Below are 20,834 nucleotides of genomic sequence, written 5' to 3' on the forward strand. Positions count from 1 at the left end.
ATGTGACCTTGGGAGCATATCTTTACCATCATCTTTATTAAATAAAAACCGTGGTACTTCACTTTGTGACTCTCAGTTTTTTACGAGAAAAATCGTGCTTTGTGCTTTATGTTACATATAAAGTAGGGTGAAAGTAGGGAAACCTGGAGACTCGTGCCGTGGAAGAGAGAAACAGCGAGAAAATCGAGTTGCTGAATCCCAGCGTTTCAGAGTTGGGAGGGAGGAGTTCGGTCCCTAATTTACCGATGAGGAAGTGGAGGGGTGACGTGTCCTCAAGTCTCATTCAAGACACGGACACAGAGGGGTTGCTATGGTTAAACTGAAGGCGGAAACTAACACTCTTTCGAAGTCAGTTCGAGAGGAGCATTTAGTTACAAAAAACTCAACGATTCGGGTGTAACTAAGTTCGTTGAGCAATGCATCAAATCAGTCAGCTGTCAGACCCGATGAAACCGAGTTGCTAACGGAACTGACTCTTTACTAACAAGCCTTCTATAGAGCCCACTGACTCAGAACAGCTTCGATTCACAAACTCCCTCACCGCTTCCCGAAGGACCGGAAAGCTCCGAGTGCCGCACGATGAATGGAAACAGGAGTCCAGGGCGCGCCACTCGAGGGGCGGAGCAGCCGCAGGGTGGGGGCGGGGCATTGTGAGTCACGTGCCTGCTCTCTGAGGCGGGCGCTGGGAGGAAACTTTGTGTGTGATTGGTCCCTCGTAACCAGGTGACCGAAGGACGCGTTCCGGTTGGCAAGGGCCAGCCAGGCGAGCGCCTTTCAGTCGGGAGGCGGCGGCGGAAGGAGGAGGAGCTCCGACCGCGCTCTCTCCCGGCAGTGGCTGCGCGTCTCAGCGCTTGTCGGGTCCCCACCCCTTTTAAATAAGCCGGGCTGGTCGCCGCCTTCACAGACTAGTTGACTCCGGGGAGGCGGCGGCGGCGAGACAGCGGGGGTGCGGCCGGGGCCGGAGCCCTGCCCCGGGCCCGGCGGCGGGGCGGACAGGCGAGAGGCAGGCGAGGCCGCGTCTACATGCGCGGCGCAGCCCCGGCATAGCCCGGGGCTGCCCGTGCCCGCCGCGCCATTGTTGGGGGAGGGGGCGGCTTCTGAGCTCGGCGGAGTCGGGGGCCGAGCGGAGGCGACGGCAGCGAGGAGCGGAGGCGCCCCATGGGGAACACGCTGACCTGTTGCGTGTCCCCCAATGCCAGCCCCAAGTTGGGCCGGCGCGCGGGGCCGGCGGAGCCAGACTACGAGTCTGAGGTCTACGAGGCGGCGGCCGGAGACGCGGTGGCAGTAGCACCGGCGCCGGCTGCCGTGGAACCCACCGAGTTGGATTTCGGAGCGGGTGAAGGCCACCACCTGCAGCACATCAGCGACCGGGAGATGCCCGAAGGTAAGAAAGCGGCCGGCGCGCCTAGCCCCTCGCGGGGCCGGCGCCGTCTGCTCTCGGGCTTACCTCTGGCCTCCGCCGACCCCCGGGTCCCCCTGGAGGGAGCCGCCGCCTAGGGCTCCTTCCTGCCTGGAGTTGGCTCTCTCGGGGCTGGGCACCGGGGACGGAGGCTGGCCCTCCCTGGTGTCCCCACCCCTTATTCTTTCCCCGTCGCGTCCGGCCAGTCTCTCTCCCTCTTCTCTACCCGAACGCCCAATTCTTCCCCCATTCCCATTTCGCAGCCCAACCCGAGACCCTCAAGTCTGAGGCCCCTCCTGTTCGTGATTCTATTTAACATTTCGTGGGACTTTGTAAAGACTTTCTGATGTATTCTCTTCTTTTCTCAATGAAAACTTAAATACTTCCAACTTCGGCGATATCCATCCCATCTCCCTATCCTTACCTATCCAGATGGTACCTAAGTGAAGGAACGAGGTAAGGATCTAAATACACTTCCACTCGTTAGGATAGTTGATATTCGGGACAATTAAGACAGATTTTAGGATTTGTTATTTAAAATCAAAACAGATCGACAGTTAGTGTGGCGTTAAGTAAGATTCTGTCTAGAGTTGTCCTGATTGAAGCGACCTTATTCTAACTGTAATCTGAACACGATAGGAAAGAAAAAGGTGAGAGTGGGGCTTATAAAAACTGTAAACGGAGTGAAACGTTACTGCAACGGCTGCAGGGAATAGTTTTGTTGTTTGTTTTTACCGAAAGACTACCTCACGGAGCTCTGATTAACAGTCCCACTTTGACACAAAAATGTCTTCAGTTCCCCAGCTTTAACCACTTGCATGTTGCCTCTTCTAAGGGAGGGGTGGGGGTGGTTCCTGAGACTGTTGGTCAAAAGTTTCAAAGGAGAAAAAAGAAATTCAGACTTTTATTTATAATACAAAGATTTGGCAGTTAAGATGGCAGATCCTGCAGAAAAGTTGTCTCCATGGCTACCTCTCCTTCCAACCCCCTCCTGCCAGTGGAATCCTATTCAACTTTCAGAATGTTCAGGTAAAATTCTGAAGACGAAATGACTGGGGGTGGGCGTGGGTTGTCATGGAGCAGAGGAGACAAAATGTTTGATTTTTTTCCTCTAGAATTTTGAAACTGGACGGCTCTAGCTTTAAAAAAAAAAAGATTCTGAATAACACTGTGGTTCATTAATAAAGGCTGTGTTCTTTAAGGTAGAAAACATTGTGTCGTGAAGATGTTAAAGCCCCATTGGCCCAATTGTTTCATTTAAATGCCAGAGAGTATTTCTTTAGAGAAAATGTCTTAAAGCTTTTCTGTTTAAATTTTATTTGGGTTTACTTAATTTCTTTCAAAGTTAAAATAGGTAAGCCTGTGAACTCACCCATATGATGAATATGGCTTTGTAAGTGGAAAGTACTCCCTTTTCAGATACTGTCAGATACTAGTCAGATACTGTGAAAGAATAAATTATATAAATTAATTGTAGCTTTAAAAACAAAACTTGTGCATACTTGTGAAAATTGCTCAGTTTGTTGCTATAAGGTAAGCCTCTAAGTGATTTTAAAAAACAGTAGTAGGCTAGTGTAGTTGGACTTTTGCATAATTCTTTTAAGATTCACAGCGTATTTTCGGGTGTATTTCACTTGACCCTTCCATCTATAAATAAGACCTGTGAATATTCTCCGTGTGTTGCCAATGAAGAAGCCAAGACTTAGAGATCTGAAATAACTGTGTAGCATAGCTACTAAACAGAAGAGACCGCCTTCAGAGTGGTAGATCCAGCAAATTCAGTTGTTGGGTGCTCAAAGAAAACTGGAACGCACTTTTTATTTTATAATTTGTCTGTAAGTTAGGCCTATCTCAACTTCAGTTTTGATTATTTCCATTTGAGTTTATTGTTCACAACTCAGAAGCAACATTTACCTCTCCATTCTATATACATTTACTACAATGGATAGGAATAAAAGAAGTCATGAAATAGCCTAAATTAACCAGTCAGGTAAACATGTTGGTATATTTTAAGGAGTTTGTTCTGCTGACCTCGAATTGAAGCTGAGAATGCCCTGGACAGAGGGACATTCGGAGAAACTGGTAAGCAGGCAGGTAAGGTATGAAGCATTTAGTGAGGAGGAGTGCTAAGTCGGGAGCTAGAAAAAGAGAGTTCATGAGTACAGAATTTACCTTTTTGTGTTTGACATGATTATTAAAATTTTACTTAAATTTGTCTCTCTTTTTTTTGGCATTCAATAAAGTGATAAGAGAAACCTCAATTTCAGCATTTGCCTATTATTGTTTCCATAGAAACAAGGTCAGAACACCAAATGTAAAGTGCAAGCACATTGGAAGTTTGCTCTTAATGTTTTTATTTCAGACAATTTTATATCAGTTTCCCTGGAAACTGAGAAATACATTGATATAAAACATTTTGGCTTTTCTACAGTGAAGAATTATTTGGTTACTTAGACAAAATCAAACATAAAAGATGCTGTGTCTTGTTCTTCAGAAACCTTTGAGAAGAACATGATTTCTTCAAGCTGTTTCAGTTAACTCCTAAAGAACCTAGTATAAATATCAGATAGACTCAAAAGAATTTTGTTGCTACCTTGCCTTTAATAGTGTTATCTAATCAGTGTCAATAATAGAAAATAAGATGCTAAGGTCCTGTTATCTGATTTTGTTATTATGCATCAGCTTTTCAAACAGCCTTTATATTCTGCCCTTAGGAATTTTGCTCATTTTCTGGTGCAAGGTGCTCTCTCAAATGATTCCTTCCTTCCATCCTCCAAGGAGTGGATAGGGAAGGAATTGACGGCGTAATGGGGAAAAAAAAACCTCTGAGCAACAGGTCTTTCCTCTTTTCAGTAGCTATTTTAGATACTTTTTTTTTTAAACTTTTTTGAAAACAATAAACATTTGAGGTAAAAGATTTACAAAATACTGAAAAGTAGTTCACTCATACTCAGAATATCAAGAATTTTTATCAATATTTTGGTGTTGATTCTTCCTGAACCTTTCGTATACATATAAACAGAACATTGTGTTTGTTGTATGAAGTTGTTCTTTGTGTGCCACTTTGTAACTTTCTCTTGTAAAGTGAAGATGGGAAGGAAGCTCCTGGAACCACGCTGACACCTGAAGCATGCTCCAGGGTGGATTTCCATGCAGCTGCGTGTAGCTGTACAGTCTGCTTTTTAGCACCTGTTTAATGGTTGGAGCATCATTCATTTACCCATCCTTTATGGTTGTCTTTTATAATCCCATTAATATTGCTTTATTCTGGGCACAGACATAAAAAGTGATGTGATGTACTTCCCTGTAGAATTCTGGTAGTACACTTTGTCTTATGACTTAATTCATAGGGTGAGTCATTTTGTAGTTAAGGTATTTTAACATTAAATGTTCTTTCCCCAAATTAAAGTTCCTGTTGATTTTTCACTGAACAGTAGATTTCCTCTCTTAGGTTTTTGAGGTTCTTGGTAACCTGTCGGTGTCTTTGATTCTGAGTAACTAAACTACCCCTCTAAGAGATCGGAAATTAATGCTGGTCTTAGGTGAAAGACACATCAAAGGACAGCATTAGAAGGAATCTTAGATGATGAAGGAAAATTGGGAGAAGCATAAATGATCTGGGGTACATTGCAATGGATGATTATTGGGCACCATTTAGGGGCAGGACAAACAGAGGTTATACAGACAAAACCCAAAACCTAAATCTGGTCTTTACTTCCTAGAGGTACCTCGGGGCTGATGACACAGGAATAATGTTAAGTAGCGAGACGCTGAGAAGAAAAAAAATGATGATCATGGACTGGGGAGGAGGGCAGTGTTACTGGGGGTGGTTTCCTTAAGTGACCAGTGAGCATCCTAGGAGTGAGGGGGAGCCATGTGAGGTCCTCAGAAGGGAATGTGCTTGGTGTAGGCAGAGGACAGAAAGAGGGTGGCTGGCTGAGTGAAAAAGAATGCCAGGAGGAATATAGGGGGATTAAGGCCTTATGTGTCTAGTAGGCCTTGACAAGAAAAAATACGGATTTTAGTCTAATTGTAATGGGAAACCATTGAAAGGTTATATGCAAGGGAATGATAATTCTTAAAGAAGGGGAAGGTGGTGTGGGGAGAGGAGCAGGAGGAGCAGACTAGTTACTCTAATGTGGGCAGGGGTAAAATGAAGCAGGGAGACCAACTAGGAGGCTGGTGCAGCGCTCAGCTGAGAGCCAACAGTGGTTTGAACAAAAAATCAATAAGGGCCTAAAATAGGCTAACTTGAAGAAACTGAGTGAATCTAAAAGTAGGCTAACAACAATATGAATGGGACAAGTCACAGAAAAAGAAATGCAGATGGCTTTTAAACATATCCTCACACATAAGAGAAATGAAAATACAACTACTGTAGCTTCTATTGGGAGAAAATTCAGAAACTTGGCACTGCATTCTTTGGTGACAATGAAGAAAGTTACATTCATATATTGCTGGTAGAAATGGGAAATCGGTCAACCCTTTGAAGGGGAAGTTGGCACAGTCTCACTTAATCCAGAGATCCTACTAAAGGAATTTATTCTGAAGGTATAGGCTGCATATGTTACATTATCTTCAGGAGCAAAATACTGGAAATAATTCAGATGTCCAGTAAGGGACTGGTAAACTAGCACATCCAGACAGTGAAGAATTAGAGAGCTGTGAAAGAGCTCTCTCCACTGTTAATGACTTCATCTCCAGGGGATGTTAACCTGAAAAAAAAAATGGGGAGAGAATATACACTAATCTCCATGACAGAAGCAGGAGAAATGATATGTATTTGCTTATTAAAGAAGAAAAAGGAAGAACACTAGGAGAAATGCCTCCCCTTGTGTACTCTTATCGTCTTTCCTTTAGTGGGTAGCCTGACTCAATGACTTGCGTTTGCACAAACTCAGACTCGTGTAGGACTGGGAAGCCTGGCTTGCTGCAGTCCATGGAGTTGCAAAGAGTCAGACAGGACTTAGTGACTGAACAACAACAAAGCAGTGTTTATTTAAGATACTATTTGGCTGAGGGTGATGAGCGGAGATAAATTTTCCTGTGAGATGCTAAATGTTCACTTTTGGCTTTTAGTTAATTTGTGAAAGCTTTGATGTGTCATTTATTATGCTTTATATGTGTATCCCCCTCATGGATCGCAGCCTTGTCATGGCAAAGAGGCTTATGTAACTCAGTGAAGCTATGGTGTATACATTGCTCTTGAATTTCATTTGATTCTCATCATGTTCTGAGTTAGGCAGTGTAGAGATTCTTCTCTGAGGTACAGAGTTGTCCAAGGTTTTATTCATTTTTAAAACCTTAATAGATGAGGACTGTAAATTCCAAATACATGATATATAGGAACAGAATTTATTGATGTCATTTTGTGCTCTGCTTTGAAATACTACCTTTTTTCTCACCCCTTTTTAAAAAATTGTTTATTTTTAGGGTATTAAAGTAATACAACTTTAAGAGTTAAAACAGTAACATTGCATAATGTGAAATGAAATCACCGTAGCTTGCAACCCAGAAAGGTTCTTAAAAGTCCAAGAAGCCTAAGTACTCTTTAGAAATACATAAAACCAGATATGCTTACCTGTGTATCATCTCTTGGTCATGATTATTACAACATTGATTGAGGATTAAGGTCAGGCAGAACTGAGAGCCGAGTTGGAGGCAAGTTCAGAAGCAGTTTGGAAGCCAGAATGGTCAGAAGCCAGGGAAGCAGGAGCAGTCGAGGGCTTCACAGGAGCGTGCTGTGTGCCCTCTGGTGAGACAGCCTAGTTCAGTGTCGGCGGGCAAGGACCAGTTGGCTAGGGTGGAAAGTGTGGGCTCGGATGAAACACTGGATGATCGTAAGACATGAAATGTATTATTAGCCATAAAACTAGTATAGTATACTACTAGGGGTTCAGTAAATGGAGTAAACCTTTAAGTAAACTGGAGCCCTGAATTTGGCCCAGAAAATGCTGACAATCCTGTTTAATTGCAATATATTAAGTGAAGATAGCATATTAAAAAGCATGAAATAAAAAGCAACCTAGACAGCATATTAAAAAGCAGAGACATTACTTTGCCGACAAAGGTCCGTCTAGTCAAGGCTATGGTTTTTCCAGTGGTCATGTATGGATGTGAAAGTTGAACTGTGAAGAAAGCTGAGCACCGAAGAATTGATGCTTTTGAACTGTGCTGTTGGAAAAGATTCTTGAGAGTCCCTTGGGCTGCAAGGAGATCAGTCCTGGGTGTTCTTTGGAAGGACTGATACTACGGCTGAAACTCCAATACTTTGGCCACCTCATGTGAAGAGTTGATTCCTTGGAAAAGACTCTGATGCTGGGAGGGATTGGGGGCAGGAGGAGAAGGGGATGACAGAGGATGAGATGGCTGGATGGCATCACCGACCCGATGGACATGAGTTTGGGTAAACTCCGGGAGTTGGTGATGGACAGGGAGGCCTGGCGTGCTGCGTTCATGGCGTCCCAAAGAGTGGAACTTGACTGAGTGACTGAACTGAACTGAAGTCAACATGTTGGCATCAGTCTCCTGTCAGATGATTTCTTGGTCACTACCCTTTCTCTGATATTTTGACAGGGAAAAATCATTTATTGACAGTTTGACAGCATAATTTTAACACTTTTAGGCTTCGGTAATGCATTTTATTTGTTCTAAGTTGCCTTTATTTTCACGTTTTTAACATCTGCAATTGAGATGGATCTCACGATTGATAGAATGTTAGATTGGAGGAAAACCAACCTAACAGGAAGGCCCCACCTTCTTCGTTCAATGACCTGGTATTTTACAGGTTTCCTTCTGGGAGTGTTTATATTAAGACCTGAGCTTAATTTTTTTTAGTCATCCATTTTCTTCATAAGTCTATCATGCTGTCAATTAAGTTGCAATTTAAATTGGTAATATAAAAGTGATGGGTCTTAAAATATAACTTTAATGATAACCCCTAATCATGAGCTCAAGAATATTTCTCCTGGGCTAAAACATTCTTAAAGATTGCTAAAGAAGTAGTTTTAAGAAGAATTCACATATAAAATGCACAGTAATTTCTCAAAATATCTCAACATCACTGTATGTGCTTGTGGGAGAGGGGATGAGGGGAAGGGTGCTTCCTAGTTGACAGTCTTACCTTTGTGACAGTGAAGAGTATGGTAGATTTTATTCATCGTCTCCTTAGACTCTTGGCAAAACAGTTAATGGAGCGTGCAGAAATATTGTGTGTATGTATGAGTTTACTGTCTAATGGCTTACCTGTCAAGTCTATAAAATAGTGATGTGGTTTTCACTGGCAAAAAGTGCAAGTTGTATAGAAAATTGTTACGTAGGCTGTAAACAGAAGATTAATATTTTCTGAAAACCTCATGCAAATTGGAGCTTCCGTGGTGGCTCAGACGATAAAGCATCTGCCTACGATTCGGGAGACCCGGGTTCGATCCCTGGATCGGGAAGATCCCCTGGAGAAGGAAACGGCAACCCATTCCAGTAGTTTTGCCTGGAAAATCCCATGGACTGAGGAGCCTGGTAGGCTACAGTCCATGGGGTCGCAAAGAGTCGGACACGACTGAGCAACTTCACTTTCACTTTCATGCAAATTGACGGCAGTAGGGCCCTAATATGTTTAGTACCTATAAATGATAGGCACCTCACCAAAGTGGAAATGACACTGATAATTATGGGAAAGTGATCAAAACTATGTAATCAAAAGAAATACAGATTAGATCTGCAGTGCTACTCCTTATTTCTGTTAGTAGGACTTTTCCCCCCGCAACTATACAGAGCAGGCGTAGGAACTAAAACTGTCATGATTGGTCGCATAATACATTAATGTGGCCCCACCTTCTTCAGGAAGCAGTTTAGCACTGTACCTTGAGCCATGAAAATGATCCAACCTTTTGGCTTAGACATCCCACTTTTGAAGATCTTTGCTAAGGAGATAAAACCATTATTTATTTAAAAAGCTGTAGAACAATAGAAGAAAAGTTTTCTCATCAAAGAATAGAACGTTGTAAACCCCAGCAACCCCTTATTGCTAAACCCCAGCAATAAGGAATTGGCTAAGTACAGTATAGGAATAACACTTGCTGGGCTGTTGTGTATTCATTAAACAGTAAATATGCAAGAGTCAGATGCAGAAGGGTTGTTAGTAACAAGAAGGCATAAATAATACACTAATTAGAGCTTTTTCTTATGTATAAGGAAAACAACTAAAGGGTTGTGAATCTGTGGGTTAATTTTTAAATAGTGTCACTTTGGCTCATGCAAATTTTTGTTCATGACATTTGTTAAAGGAATGAGCAAGTGACTCTTACCTTTCCCCACCTTCAGTGTGATCATCAGTACTGCTGGTTAACCAGGTCTCTTTCAGTTGCAAGTTTGAGAAAATGTCTCAGAATAGCTTAAATTAAAAATATATATATTGACTTTTATGTAACTGGAGTTGATAGAGTAGATTAAGCAGTACTTGACCTAGGAGCTCAGTGATCTCACAGCCTGTCTCAGTTCTGCTCTCCTCTGTTGATCTCTCCCGAAAAGCCTTTCCCCTCATGATGGCAAGAGGAGTGTCCAGCAGCTCCAGATTGGCTAAGGAGCCTAGGGTACTGCTCTGCCTTTTTCTGCTTCTTGGGAAGTCCCGGGAAAGCTGCGATCAATCATCCAGTTCTAGGTCATGTGCCCACCCTTGAAACCTCTAGGGTAGGGTAGGGGGAGTGCCAGCTCTTTTCTGGTCACTTGGGCAAGGTTACGTTTTTCCTGCATGTTGTCATTTCTTTTACCTCAGCCTTCTTGCTTTCTGTATATAGATCCGTAGTAGCACATCATAGTATACCAGTAGCACACCCTGGTTTGGCAGGGTGTGTGTGTGTTAAAGCTTGCTTCTCTTTGATCCTGACACTTACTTTTCCTGGACTTCCATTGACTCTTGTTAAATTTTACCATGCCATAAACCCTGATGAAAAATATGGCTACTTTGCAAGCATTTCTGCTTATTTTTTAGATTCCAGCATAGCCTGTTTACTTTCTGGTACAGATAAGTAGTCATGAATCCTTTCAGAAGCCTTAGGTCGAAAGACTCTGCCTGTTAACTTTGTGTACAACTGAAATAATTTATTTTCCCAGTGTCCCATTTTTCAAATATGTAGGGGGTAAGAAACTTTAAAATAATTTTATGGGTCTTTTACATAAAGCTGTTGAATATTTTCTCCAAATATAGCTTAATAAACTCCAAATGCAGTGAAGGAATTTTCATGAAGAACAAAGCAGTTGGTTTACCTATGTAAATTTCTAGTGCTGGCAGTAACATTAAAATTCCCATTAAACCAGGAAGTCTCAAATTACTGTTCATGCAAAATTCTTTCTTTGGGGAAGAAAAAGGTTTTAGGTAGATAACATTTGTGAAATGCTGGGTTAGACTGAATTCACTACTGGACTGGTTAGTTTTTATTATATCAATGTATATAGTCTTTTGATTCTCAGGGATAACATGTAAATCACTTTGACCACCAAACTCACCTTTAAAAATAGGCCAATTATTATGTGGTTTGGGAAATAATGCCTTAACTATTACCCTTTAAAAATCTTGGTCCAGTTTCTTAAAAGATTGTTTAATTGGTTTGAGGTAGACTTCACTGAGTAACTGCCCATAGGGCTTTTATGTTTGTTTTAAACAACAACCTTACTGTCCAGTGTGTCAGCTTGTGCTTGCTTGGTATTTCTGCCTGAATAGAAGGCTGTCCCACCTTGGTGCAAAGTGAACTGCCAGCAGACCCACCTTTTTTACGTAGGTATGGGCAAATTTTTTTTCAAGCAGCCCTTTGATGTGCTCCAGAAAGTGCTCTTATTGAAGCCTTCTATTAATCATGCACCATGAAAGGAAGAAGTGAGAGTTTAGCTTTGGAAATAGAGGGCAAAGTTAAAAATCACTATCCTAGAAGTGTTCCTATGGATCAGAACGTTGAACTCTTATATGTATTCCTCTTAAATCTGCCGTAATGAATAGCCCCTAGATAAACAGCAGCCAACTGTTGAGTGGAGTTAGAATTAGCCATTGGATTGTCTGAAGAACATTTGCCAAAAGCAGCTTATTTGGTTATAGCATGTTTGATAGTTTGAGATGGTATCTGACAGTAATTGACTGTAGCATAACTTACTTCTTGAGACTTCCTGAAATGTGCCAGTAATATCAGCTTAAAGAGAGGTGACTGAATTCTTAATCAATAAGTAGGAGGGGAGGCATAGATTAGGTGCAAGTTTAAAAAAAAAAAAGCCTAAGATATAGCCCTGGTTTTATTCCACATGTATGGAGAATTTCTACAATTTTTCTGTTTCCCAATAGAATTTTTATATTGTTGCCTTTACTAGTTTCCTTCTTGCCATTACTAAAAGCTCTTCTTAAGGCTATTAAACGTGATTAAAATCAATGTGTAGCTGTTTTAAAAGTCATGTCTTTTTCTACTCCACTAATTGTCACACCTTTCTCTCTCCTTCCTGTGCAGACTTAGCTTTGGAATCAAACCCATCTGACCACCCAAGGGCAAGCACAATTTTCCTGAGCAAATCGCAAACGGACGGTAAGACGGTGTCCCCCCCTCACCCCCTGAGAAAAAGATTGAAAACTGTCTTTGTGTATTTTAGGAAGATACAGAAAGACACTTAGAGTAGTTTAAATATATTATTTTTTATATGTGATTATATTTTAATATGTGATGTTTTATTTTAATATGTGATGATACATTTTTCCTTTAGGTGTCACTGTTTTAATGAGGGAAACACTTAGACCATCTGTTTATACACTCTGCTACTTTATCAACACAGTCAGCTTGCCACATGATTTAGTTGTGGTCTGTTTTTCCATGCTACTTTGTCCTTTTCCTCTTGCTCCAAGAGCGCATGAGTTAAAGATGAATGATATGGTTTAGGTCACAGTTAGGTTTTCATTTAATTAAAAAAAAATCAGTTGTTACGTATGGGAATCGAGTCTTGTGATTTTGGCACCATTTTGCAGTGCTCACCCAGATGAACCTCTCTCACATCCAGATTCGTGTGAATTTTTAAGTTCTTTTAAAAGTTCTTGTGAGAACTTTTAGCTCTCCAAAGTTCTCTCATCCTAATGTAGTGCTGAGCCAGGGTAATCAGAGCAACGTGCCTGCCATATGGGGTTTTCTAGAAGGTTATCCTCAGTATGGGAAACCTTGTATAAATTTCTGGTGTCCTGCTTATTTTAAGATAAGAATCAGAACTGGAAGTTTTTGCACCCCTGCCTGTCTTGCCTGCTTGTCTTCCTTAGTATATGTTAAATCCTAGTTTATTTGCTAAAAAGCCATACATGGTCAAGTTTTTCGGTTGTTTATGAGAGCAGGAATACAAGAAGTGAACCTTCTAGAATATTTGAAGTAATGCAGCACAATAAAAAATTGAGGGTTCTTTTTCTCTCTTATTTTCATTGGATTACCGGTTTTTATCAAAGGGTCTATCTCAGGAACAGCCAGAAGGCAGAGGGCCAGGTGAGGGGGCGGGGCGCAGAGCGCTCACCACGCCCTCTCCAAGTGCACCACCTGTTCTCCTGCCTGGGGGCGCCTGCATTTTCTTAAAGTGTGTGTACTTTGTCTTGAGGCAGTTATTTCTAGTTAGGATTACTGTATTTCTCAGTCTTTTCCAGAGTCATGAGCTACTCACACTGTAGAGAGACGGTGGAGAGAGTAAAAGAAACACAACCCCATGCCCCTGTCTCCTCTGTCTAAAGGAATTCGTGCTTGTGATGCCATGGGAACAAGTGTGGCCTAAGACCCTCTTTGAGCTTATATTCTTCTGGCCTTTGTTGGAGCAAAACAGTTCTGTGTACTTTTGATGTATGTTCAGTGAGGTCAGCACACATGTTAAAGATTATAGATTGCTTTCCAGTGTGTAAAGACCCTGTATTTTTTTTTTCCAGTTTTTTATTTTTTAAATTTTAAAATCTTCAATTCTTACATGCGTTCCCAAACATGAACCCCCCTCCCACCTCCCTCCCCATAACATCTCTCTGGGTCATCCCCATGCACCAGCCCCAAGCATGCTGTATCCTGCGTCAGACATAGACTGGCAATTCAATTCTTACATGATAGTATACATGTTAGAATGTCATTCTCCCAAATCATCCCACCCTCTCCCTCTCCCTCTGAGTCCAAAAGTCCGTTATACACATCTGTGTCTCTTTCCCTGTCTTGCATACAGAAGACCCTGTATTTTTTAACTTGGGTGTTTGAGTAGGTGACCAATAAGTGGTTCAGGATGCTTCCAGAGACATGGGTGCTTGACCAGAAACTGGTTCTTAGAGTTGTCATCTGTTAATCCTGGTGACTAAAGTACATGTAGAACTAGAAAATACTACATACTGTGCAGCTGGTAAATTTTTTATTAGCTAAATATCTCACCTGGCCTAATTTACTGTGTCCTTTTCTTTTGTAAATGGGAAGTCTTTGATTTGTACCTCATACAGAGTATCTGTTAGGTCAAATAGTAAAACTAAGTTTTTAGATACTATTTATAGGATTCATTTTGCTGGGTGATTTAAATTATATGTTTTGTTGGAAATTATTTTTAAAAATAGAATGAAATTTTAACTCATTGTGTATATTGGTAATCCATCAGATAACTAGTGACTTATTTTTCTATGGTATTTGTATTGGAATTCATCAGTTAATTTTTTTTATTCTTAGTGCGAGAAAAGAGGAAGAGCAACCATTTAAACCATGTAAGTAAATAGTTGAAAAGTTGAGAAATCAATAGTTCAATTAAAAGCATGTCTGCCATGATTTCCTAAAAAGTATGATGGATCCAGTACTGTTAGCATTGACCTCTTATTTATAAATTTTCTGACTCTCTGGTTCCTAATTATCAAGTATATTCAGAAAGGTTTTTGACATAGTAGTTCCCTTTTTTTTTAAGGGTCCTGACATTTAAGTTAAATTTCAATAATATGGTTATAGCATAAAGATCAACGTCAAGTTCTTTTGCCTTAAATTTTTCATCTTAGTTTTTAACCAGAGTAATAAAAGTGTAATAGGTAATCTAATTTTTAGCACTGTTCATTGACTTCTTGGCACAGCAGGTGAAATCTTAACTTCCTCTCCACTGTGATTTTATTCCCTCCTCCTGTTCCCTTTACATGCATCAGCTTTTATTAAATCAGAATCACTGTTTGCAGTATTATGACTAAGCAAGTATTGCTCATTGTTGAGCCATATAGTTCTCTGTGCTGCCTCCGTGTGCACCTTTCATTCTTTTTCTTCAATATTGATGAAATCTAAGCACTTCTGCACGTCTCAGGATAATCCAGTTCTGCTTTTTCTAGCAAACATGATCTCACACAGCCAAACACGGTTGAGTAGCTCCCTGACCAATCTCCCTGTTTTCACAGTCTTCATTTTTTTCCTGTGGAATCAATTTCCTGACTATATTCACTTGCCTGTTTTTTAACAGCTATTTTTTCCCCCAAATGTTGTAACATTTGTCACATGCCTATCAGAAATATTTTCCGTCCACAAAACCACATCTGTTCCATTTCTTCTTGGAGACACTTTTTGCCAACTTTTGTCTTCCTACCGCCTGCATGCTAGTGTTTCCTAGATGGGCTCTGTGCCTGTTTTCCTGGGGTGTCTGTGTGAAGTCACCTGGGATCTCACACCACTGCTCTCTCGTGTTGGATCCCCTATGTCCTAGATTCTGTTTCCCTCTGTCTTGTTATACTCCCTTGTTTTCCTGGAGCACATTTTCCTGGAAAAAGGCACATGGGCAAAAATTTTATCAAGACCTAGCCTCTATGAAACTCCTTATATTTGATAAAGTGTAGAATTCTAGGTTGAAACTAATCTTTGCAGTAACAGAGAGGTTTCCCTATTGTCTTCTCATTTACAGTGTTTCTCTTAAATCTATTGAATTTGATACATTGTATATTACCAAATTAGTCATTTCTCCATTCCTTCCTCCTGTGGAACCTTGTAGTACCTTCTGTTTTTGTGGGGTTTTGACATTTCATAATATGGCTTGGTATAGACCTTGTCTTTCTGTTGGGGCCTTTAAACATACAGAACATCTCTTCTAGTGAATTCTTTTATTTGCGTCTTTGGTATTTTCTTTCTTTCTTTCTTTTTTTTGATTCCTGTTAGTCAGATATTGAAAATTTTAGAGCAATATTTCTGCACAGATTTTTTTTCCCCCTCCTGTTTTCTGTTTTGTCTTATCCTACTTCCTGGAGGTTTCCTTGACTCTGCTGTAATCCTTCTATTGAATATATTGTTTCGTCTACCTTATTTTTATAGTGTTCTCTTCCATCCTTTTATTCTTTTTTCACTGATGCAATTTCTCATCTTTCTGTAGATGTTGAAGATTTTTTTTGTAAGTTTTTATTTGCTCCTTCATTTTTATCATTCCTATTGATTTCTTCTTCCTGTTTTGATCTCTGACTTCTTGGAGGTTTCCCTCAAATATGTGATGGTCCCTCACTGTCTGTTAAGATCTAATTGGAAGCATCACTTTGCGAACTCATTACCTGATAGACCTCACTGCAAGGATTTGGTGACCATGCTTCTGGATTCTGAACCTGCCTTGGGTTCTGTAAGACAACACTGGTTTTGTTGTTCCCATCCCAGTTACTCTGTAGGTTCCAAGGTTGTACTTCCTCTGTTCTGCCATGTCAGTTACCACTCCTTTATCTAGTTTTTTCATCTTTCAAACATCAAAAATCATCTGCTGTTTATCCTGTCTTGGGTATAGCTTTTTTAAAAAATACTTTTATTTCTAATGAGATGATATCTCTGAAAGAAGGGGGAAAGGAAGTAGATTTGTGGTTAGTCCACTCAAAGTTGGATTTATACTTTGAATATAAATTCTAAGTTTAAAAGTTTTAATTCAGTATAATTAACGATACTGATTCAGACAATACTATTATACCTATAATTAGAATACTGTACATTTCTACTAAGGCCTTGATTAAGAATCTTATTCAAACTACTCATCCTGCCACATTGTCCTCCGTTAATGTGCAGTAATGTAGATGGAGTAGTTTACACTAATGCACTTCTTGTTGTTTTAAAGTCAGACATGACTCTTTTGCAACCCCATGGACTGTAGCCCACCAGGCTCGCCTGTTCATGGACTTTTCCAGGCAAGAATACTGGAGTGGGTTGCTATTTCCTTCTCCAGGGGATCTTCCCGACTGAAGAATCAAACCCATGTCTCCTGCATTGGCAGGTGGATTCTTTACCCACTGAGCCACAAGGGAAGCCCCACACTAATGCAGAGAGTATTACAAAATTTTAAGTAAAAGTCTTAATAATTATTAATAAACACATCTAAAACTTGTGGAAAGGGGAGGAAAAATGAATTTCAGTTTAATTTTTTTGATGGGTTAAACTCAGAGGCAATAGGCAGGATGGGAAGATTTACTGGGTGGGGGCAGAATTTCAACAGGTGCTTGACTTTTGATGATAAGTTTTTGGGGGGGATTGTTACTTATTAGTCTCCAGTATGATTATTTTCTAGTCTCTGCCATTAAACCTGAAGTCTACGAAGTAAGCCTTTTCCCTTCTTGTAAAGATTGTAAAAGTCCATCTGTTCTGTCCTTAGCGCTGAATGATGGTAAATAAATACTCTTTCTTCAGTGAACATTAAACTATCAGTGGTGGGTTTTGCTGTTTGATTTTTGTATTTGCATTTCATATCATTAATCTTTGTCAGTGTAGTTTATTGAGGTTTTGAGCCAGCAATGATAAGGCTTTAATCTTAATGGACAGTTACCTTAAATTTTAAAGTGAGATTAGAGGAAAGTAAGCTGTTGGCAGCTAATATATCCAGGCTTTGCTCAGAGGCTTTAATTCTGCCATCCTTTAGTGAATAGTAGACACCAAAGTTTGAATCACTTCAGGAGTAGGCCTGGAGAAGTGTTTACTGTTTCTTTGGTAGGATCTAGCCAGTAGTCTGTAGGTTGCTGATAGACTAAATGAGCCCCCATAGTCTGTAGGGCCACATCTAATTAAACTTCTTAAATGTTTCAGCACTAATACTTCCAAAGATAAACAGATATAATGCATCATAGAGAAAAAGTTTTAATAGAGAAAAATGGGATAAATATCACCCAAAGCCAAAGCTCTACCAACTAGTCCATATTTTGGTACATTTTCTTACTATTTTTATTCCCCTCATAGATAGATTTTATAGTTACTATGTGTAGTGCATCGTACTCTTAACAGTAGTGACCTTTTAAAAGATAACTTCATTTAGAATATAAGCATTTGAATAAATGTTCAGTTTTCACAGTCTCTTTTGAGATTCTGAAATTACACATTAACCAGATAGCTTAAGGAATATATGAGTTTCAGTTTAAATCATTTCTAGCTTGAAGGAGAAATTCCTCCAAATAGTGGTACTTTTCAGGTATGTTATGTCTAGAACGTTTTGTTAATAAAAGAGTAAGTGGCCTTGCCATAAAATACCTAGAAGAAGCAGAATGGTGGTTTATACACCATTTGGATGGTTCTTATTATTGGCTACTGGCAGTGTTCATTTAAATGCTATGTATTTTAAAGAAACATCGACTAGATTTTCTCCTTGTTTCGCCTTCGATGTACTTGTGGAGGACACTGATGGAGTCTGGCAGCATGGTGAAAACTACTTCATATTAATAGGAGGAAGGAAGGCTCATCTGAATTAGTAAACAAAACCCAACAAAACCAAGTGTTAAAATTTTGTGTTCTGTGGTATTCAAGAATGCTATTACTTTGAGCTACTGACAGTGACTGGGATTTGATTATTGGCCTTTACTTAAAGGAAGAGAATTGTCCTAACATAGTTTAGGCTATTTTAGTATTTGACTATGGCTGTGTTCTTGGGCTCTTCACAAATAAATGGATACTTCTAAAGTGTTTTAAAGATAGTTTATTCTCTAGAGGGTCTCACAGAGTTCTTTGTCACCTATCCAGCATCACTGCAGATAGTTCTAATGTGTATCATTAGTATGACTTACCTTCCAGTTGTAATTGATCTTAAATAATTTGTCAAACGCTTGTTGAAGCCTGATTTGTCCCAGATTCTGTGCTCAGCAGCTGGAGTAGGAGGAGTAAGAATCTTCTGTAACCTGGAGGAGCTTGCTTGCTTACTTAGGAGGGGGATACCAGGCAAGCAGTTGAGACCATGTAACAAGTGGTGAATTAGATGTGTAAGTGTGCAGAAAGGGAGAAGTTCAGTGGTGTGGCTGCTGGCCGAGATATGCTGGAGGTGGATGGGGTCAAGTTTGCTGGGACAAGGAGGAAGAAGAAGCCGTTGCAGGCAGAGAGCAGCATGCGCAAGGCAGCAGACACTCAGCCATGAGTGTCAGATAACATGTAGAGTAGAATTAATAAAACTGTGAAATGAGTGGGAAGTATTCTCTGGGGCTCTCACTTGTCTAATATATGGCAGTCTTACTTAAACATGAAATGAGAAGTTCAATTTTCAGAGCTGCTTTATCTGTGTCTTGGCTGTGAGAGAATCTTAAAGCTGTTCCCTTTTGTCCTCCAGATAAGGAAACTGAGGCCCAAAGAGATCTATGGCCTCCAGGTCACGAGTGATAGAGCAGCCCCGGCATGCCCAGCCGCTTGTTTCTCACACTGTCTCCCAAACTAGTACATTTATGATTGGCATTCATTTACTGCAATGAAATGCTCTCACATCGATATTATATAAAGCAGTGCGTTTTATTGTAGTAAATGAATAGAAATAGAAATCTCCGCTGCATTTCATTGCTTAAAGAAGAAACACTGAAATCTTACTATACGCTTTCTGCATTATTATAAAGGCAATTTATAATAGGTGCTTGCCAGGTTCATTTGTGGGTCCTGTATCAAGGGCAGCAGTTTATACCACATTTCTCAGATCTTGCCTGTGGAAGTTAGAGTACAGAGGTTTTCCATGGAGCTGCACATGATACAACACTCAGCAGTTCATGGAGTGTAAGGGAAATCTTAATGCTTTATCGTTTGACATTTTAACCAAGGAAAAAACACACTTTTATAGGTTTAACTTACTGTGACATTTTCTTCTATCTCCCTTCCCCTTCAGGTATCTCCAGGGCAGCTTACTAAAAAGTATAGCTCATGCTCAACCATATTTCTAGATGACAGCACAGTCAGCCAGCCTAATCTTAGAACCACAATAAAATGGTGAGTACAACTAGGTTGCCAAAGGCTGAGTGACAGACCCCCTTCTTGCTGAAAGCATCCTAGCCATACGTAATTTCATTCATTTGATTTGTCCTTTTCAGTGATCAGGTTAAGAAACTGGTGTCAACTATATGTTGGTTTCAAGGACCTAAATATGAGTCTTCAGTTTCAATTTTATCATAGAGTACATGATAGAAGGGAAAGTCAGTTAGCAAGTAAGAAATCCCAGGAAAAATGTAAATCTTGTTTGGTGCATTTCTATTGTTAAGATAGTGTTGAACATAATGGGAAAGAGAGGTACCTTTTTATTGTATGTTTCTAGAAAAAAGTATGTCTTTATGAGTTGGGAGTGTCCCACAACAATGAATACTAGTTTGGAAGCTAACATGAGAAGAAGGAACAGCTTGTCCCCTACTGGCACCAAAGCGAATCTGCAGTTAAATTTAATTGGACTTGGTCAGATTTATCCCACCCTGCATTTTTTTCCTGCAGTATTTCTATATGAAATTTTACTTTTTCCTCTCCCCCAAAGAGAGGAACTGCTCTCAAAACTGCTTTAAGGGGCATACTCTCAAGCTTAATTTCTCCATAGATGAAATTTGTTCAACTGAGATTTTAACTTAATAGACACATTTAATTTTTGTTTATATATGTGTATCTCCGACAAACTGTATCAATCAAAGCAGAGAACAATAAAAGAGATGAAGTTTCAGAAGCAAGGCTGTGGTCAGGCTTATACTTAAGAAGGCATGAACAGTGTTACTATGACAAAAACTATTCCTCCATTTCTGGAAGCCCCTCATAGTCCACAATTGGAGATGCACAATTCAGAACGCCCTAATGATGGGAACGTTCAAGTTTAATTAAGAGAGAGAATTAAAAACCCAACAGGATGCAGACCTTCCTGCCTCCGTTGGAATTGTCCATGGAACATTAACTAATGTCTCCTCAGCATATGAATGTTGACCTTCCAGAACAGTTTGGGAAATGCTATTTGAAAATATTAGTATCCTTATCATTAATTTTACTTTTCTGTCTTAAAAATATAATTAGCTTATAAATTTAATTTCATTTTTAATGTGCAAGGCTTTTTATTTTTTAGCTATTTAAATGATCAGTAACTTCTAACTTTAATTAAAAACAACCAGTTCACAATCATAATAATGTAACTTTCTTATAATATTAGTTTTGGTCAAATCGTGTTTCAACAAAAACTGAGCCCCATTGCTCTTTAAAGTCCTGAGTTTTGGCACTTCTCTCGAAATAACTGA

General features: G+C 40.0%; 1 protein-coding gene across 2 annotated transcripts in view; it reads left to right on the forward strand.

The window, feature by feature from the left end:
• The first annotated feature begins 775 nt into the window (after window positions 1–775).
• Window positions 776–20,834, forward strand: part of CCNYL1 (cyclin Y like 1) — a 36,022-nt gene continuing 15,963 nt past the window's right edge. The window contains exons 1-4 of one of the 2 annotated variants that reach the window (XM_069578160.1): window positions 776–1,384; window positions 11,884–11,958; window positions 14,086–14,120; window positions 19,463–19,563. In XM_069578160.1, the coding sequence (XP_069434261.1) occupies window positions 1,159–1,384; window positions 11,884–11,958; window positions 14,086–14,120; window positions 19,463–19,563 (437 nt within the window). In that variant the 5' untranslated portion in view covers window positions 776–1,158. The remainder of the gene's footprint in view (window positions 1,385–11,883; window positions 11,959–14,085; window positions 14,121–19,462; window positions 19,564–20,834) is intronic. The other variant, XM_069578161.1, reaches the window with a different exon arrangement.

Source organism: Ovis canadensis, chromosome 2 (assembly GCF_042477335.2).
Source record: "Ovis canadensis isolate MfBH-ARS-UI-01 breed Bighorn chromosome 2, ARS-UI_OviCan_v2, whole genome shotgun sequence".
Classification (NCBI taxonomy): Eukaryota; Metazoa; Chordata; class Mammalia; order Artiodactyla; family Bovidae; genus Ovis; species Ovis canadensis.